At 64.0% G+C, this 2,851-nt stretch overlaps 1 protein-coding gene across 1 annotated transcript in view; it reads left to right on the forward strand.

Annotated features, from left to right (window-relative positions):
* Nucleotides 1-2,846, forward strand: part of LOC122193542 (phospholipid-transporting ATPase ID-like) — a gene marked incomplete at its 3' end in the record, with an annotated part of 3,161 nt that extends 315 nt beyond the window's left edge. The window contains exons 2-11 of the mRNA XM_042894369.1: nt 184-242; nt 750-863; nt 968-1,066; nt 1,166-1,227; nt 1,303-1,375; nt 1,626-1,696; nt 1,791-1,870; nt 2,298-2,456; nt 2,528-2,616; nt 2,688-2,846. Coding sequence (XP_042750303.1) covers nt 184-242; nt 750-863; nt 968-1,066; nt 1,166-1,227; nt 1,303-1,375; nt 1,626-1,696; nt 1,791-1,870; nt 2,298-2,456; nt 2,528-2,616; nt 2,688-2,846 — 965 coding nt within the window. The remainder of the gene's footprint in view (nt 1-183; nt 243-749; nt 864-967; nt 1,067-1,165; nt 1,228-1,302; nt 1,376-1,625; nt 1,697-1,790; nt 1,871-2,297; nt 2,457-2,527; nt 2,617-2,687) is intronic.
* Nucleotides 2,847-2,851: the final 5 nt, after the last annotated feature.

Below are 2,851 nucleotides of genomic sequence, written 5' to 3' on the forward strand. Positions count from 1 at the left end.
GGCTGGGGGTCGTTGGGGCTGGGGGGACCCGGGGGGTCCGTGGGGTTGGGGATCGGTGGGGCTGGGGGGACCCGGGGGGTCGGTAGGGTTGGGGATCGGTGGGGCTGGGGGGACCCCGGGGGGTCGGTGGGGTTAGGGATCGGTGGGACTGGGGGTGGGGGGGCTGACGGCGCTGTGTTGCAGAGGAGGAGCGCCGGGTGCGCGCCAACGCACGGGAGTACAACGAGAAGTTCCAGTATGCGGTGAGTGGAGACCCCCCCCCATCCTCCACCCCAACTCTCCTCGCTGACCCCGGGGGGGTCGGGGGGCTCAGGGGGGTTTGGTGCCCGGTGAGGGGGTCACGGCTGCAAGGATCTGCGTGTCCCTGAGTGCAGCACTGAGCTGCGGGGATGGCGGACAAGCTGTACTCCTGCGGAGTCCTCCAACAGACCCCAATCCCCGCTCTGCCGGCCCCGGAGCAGCGCTGCGATGGTTCTGGTTAATTAACGAGCTTCCGGAGCGGCTGGGGGAGGGGCAGCGCTCACCTTGCCCACCCCCCCCTTCCCCTCTGTGGAGGTTATTGCTGCTGCTCTGCTTCAGGCCTGGCCGCCGCACTGCCTGCAAGGCTCCGGGCTTTGGAGGTGTGGGGATGTGGCTGCAGGAACGGTGTGAGGATGGGCAGCAGCTCAGGCCAGCCCTGCCCTGGAGCAGTGCTGGAACTGCAGCGCCTCGGCTCATCCTGACCCCCCCATCACCCATTCCATCCCCAGAACAACTGCATCAAGACCTCCAAATACAACATCGTCACCTTCCTGCCTGTCAACCTCTTCGAGCAGTTCCAGGAAGTGGCCAACACCTATTTCCTTTTCCTCCTCATTCTGCAGGTGAGTTGTGGGGAGCCGGGGAGGTGGGGCAGCGTCCTGCCTCAGGGTTAACAGTACGCTTTGGGGCCGTCCATCTCCCCCTAACCCCCCATTGCCGTCCGCAGCTGATCCCGCAGATCTCCTCACTCTCATGGTTCACCACCATCGTGCCTTTGGTTCTCGTCTTGACCATCACGGCCGTCAAAGATGCCACCGACGACTACGTGAGTGCTCCCCTCAGCACTGTCAGCTGTGGGCTGGGGGTGGACGTGGGACCCCAGCCCCCTCATGGCTGACCCCACCACCCCTTCCCCCGTGCCCAGTTCCGCCATAAGAGCGACAACCAGGTGAACAACCGGCAGTCTCAGGTGCTGATCGGCGGAGTGTGAGTGTCACAGGGAGGAGGGACGTGGTGTGGCCTTGGGGCAACGTGGCTCTGTGTCACACCGTCCCTCTGCAGCCTTCGTCAGGAGCAGTGGATGAACGTCCGCGTTGGGGACATCATCAAGCTGGAGAACAACCAGTTTGTGGCGGTGAGTTTGATGCTGAGATGAGCACGGTGCTGCCTGGGGATACGGACTGCTGTCACCTCCTGGGTTTCCATCCGAGGCTGGAAGTTGGGCAGCAGAAGTTGGGCTGTGGGGATTTGTGAGCTCTTGGGGTGATGATGTCTGACAGGGCGTCTTGCTGGCCCCAGAGCTGCAGCGTGGGGTGGGGGGCTTCCCTGAGGGAGGCAGAGGGGAGCTCAGCGCCGGCACAGCCTTCAGCACGTCTCTCCTGCAGGCTGACCTCCTCCTCCTCTGCAGCAGCGAGCCCCATGGGCTGTGCTATGTAGAGACTGCCGAGCTGGACGGGTAGGTGCTGTCCTCAGCCTTGGTGAGAAGGAAAACGGGCCGTGAGCTGCTCTGCCGGGCTGGTGCTCACCCCACGCCGTGCTCCTTCCTGCAGAGAAACCAACATGAAGGTGCGACAGGCCACCCCCGTCACCTCAGAGCTGGCAGATATCAGCACACTGGCACGGTTCGATGGTGAGTACCCAAAAACTGTCCTCTGTGATGGGGCGGCCTTTAGGGTTCTTCCTCTGGTACCTGGCTTGGGTTTGGTTTGGAGAGACCGGGGCTGTCTGTGGGGTGCTGTGGTTCTGGGGTGCAAATGGGTCTGCAGAGCAACTGGGGCAGGGTGGGGGATGGAGCTGGGAGCAGCTGGGACAGAACAGGGGGTGGAACTGGGAGCAGCTGGGATGGGGCTGGGGATGGAGCTGGGAGCAGCTGGGACAGGGCTGGGGATGGGGCTGGGAGTAACTGAGATGGAGCTGGGAATGGGGCTGGGAGCATCTGGGACAGAGCAGGGGGTGGAACTGGGAGCAGCTGGGATGGGGCTGAGGATGGAGCTGGGAGCCAGCGGGACAGAGCTGGACAGATGCATGAGCTCAGCTGAGGTGCCCTCTGTGCCCAGGCGAGGTGATCTGCGAGCCCCCCAACAACAAGCTGGACAAGTTTGGCGGGACACTGTACTGGAAGGAGAACAAATACCCCCTGAGCAACCAGAACATGCTGCTGCGGGGCTGCGTGCTGCGCAACACCGAGTGGTGCTTCGGCCTCGTCGTCTTCGCAGGTGGGCTGTGAGGCCGGGCAGCGCCGCGCTGCAGGGCTGGGGGCTCTGCTGACGTCCTCCCTCTGCCCCAGGGCCGGACACGAAGCTGATGCAGAACAGCGGGCGGACCAAATTCAAACGGACGAGCATCGACCGGCTGATGAACACCCTGGTGCTGTGGGTGCGTGGAATGCAGCTGTGGGGGAGCGCGCGGCCGTGGGGCTGGGGCTCACGTCCCGGTCCTGTCCGCAGATCTTTGGGTTCCTGGTGTGCATGGGGGTGATCCTGGCCATCGGTAACGCCATCTGGGAGCACGAGGTGGGCGTCTGCTTCCAGATCTACCTGCCCTGGGATGAGGGGGTGCACAGTGCCGTCTTCTCCGGCTTTCTCTCCTTCTGGTCCTACATCATCATCCT

The sequence above is a fragment of the Lagopus leucura genome, unplaced genomic scaffold (genome assembly GCF_019238085.1).
Source record: "Lagopus leucura isolate 7727_CA_CO unplaced genomic scaffold, USGS_WTPT01 60209-0_obj-0_obj, whole genome shotgun sequence".
Lineage (NCBI taxonomy): Eukaryota > Metazoa > Chordata > Aves > Galliformes > Phasianidae > Lagopus > Lagopus leucura.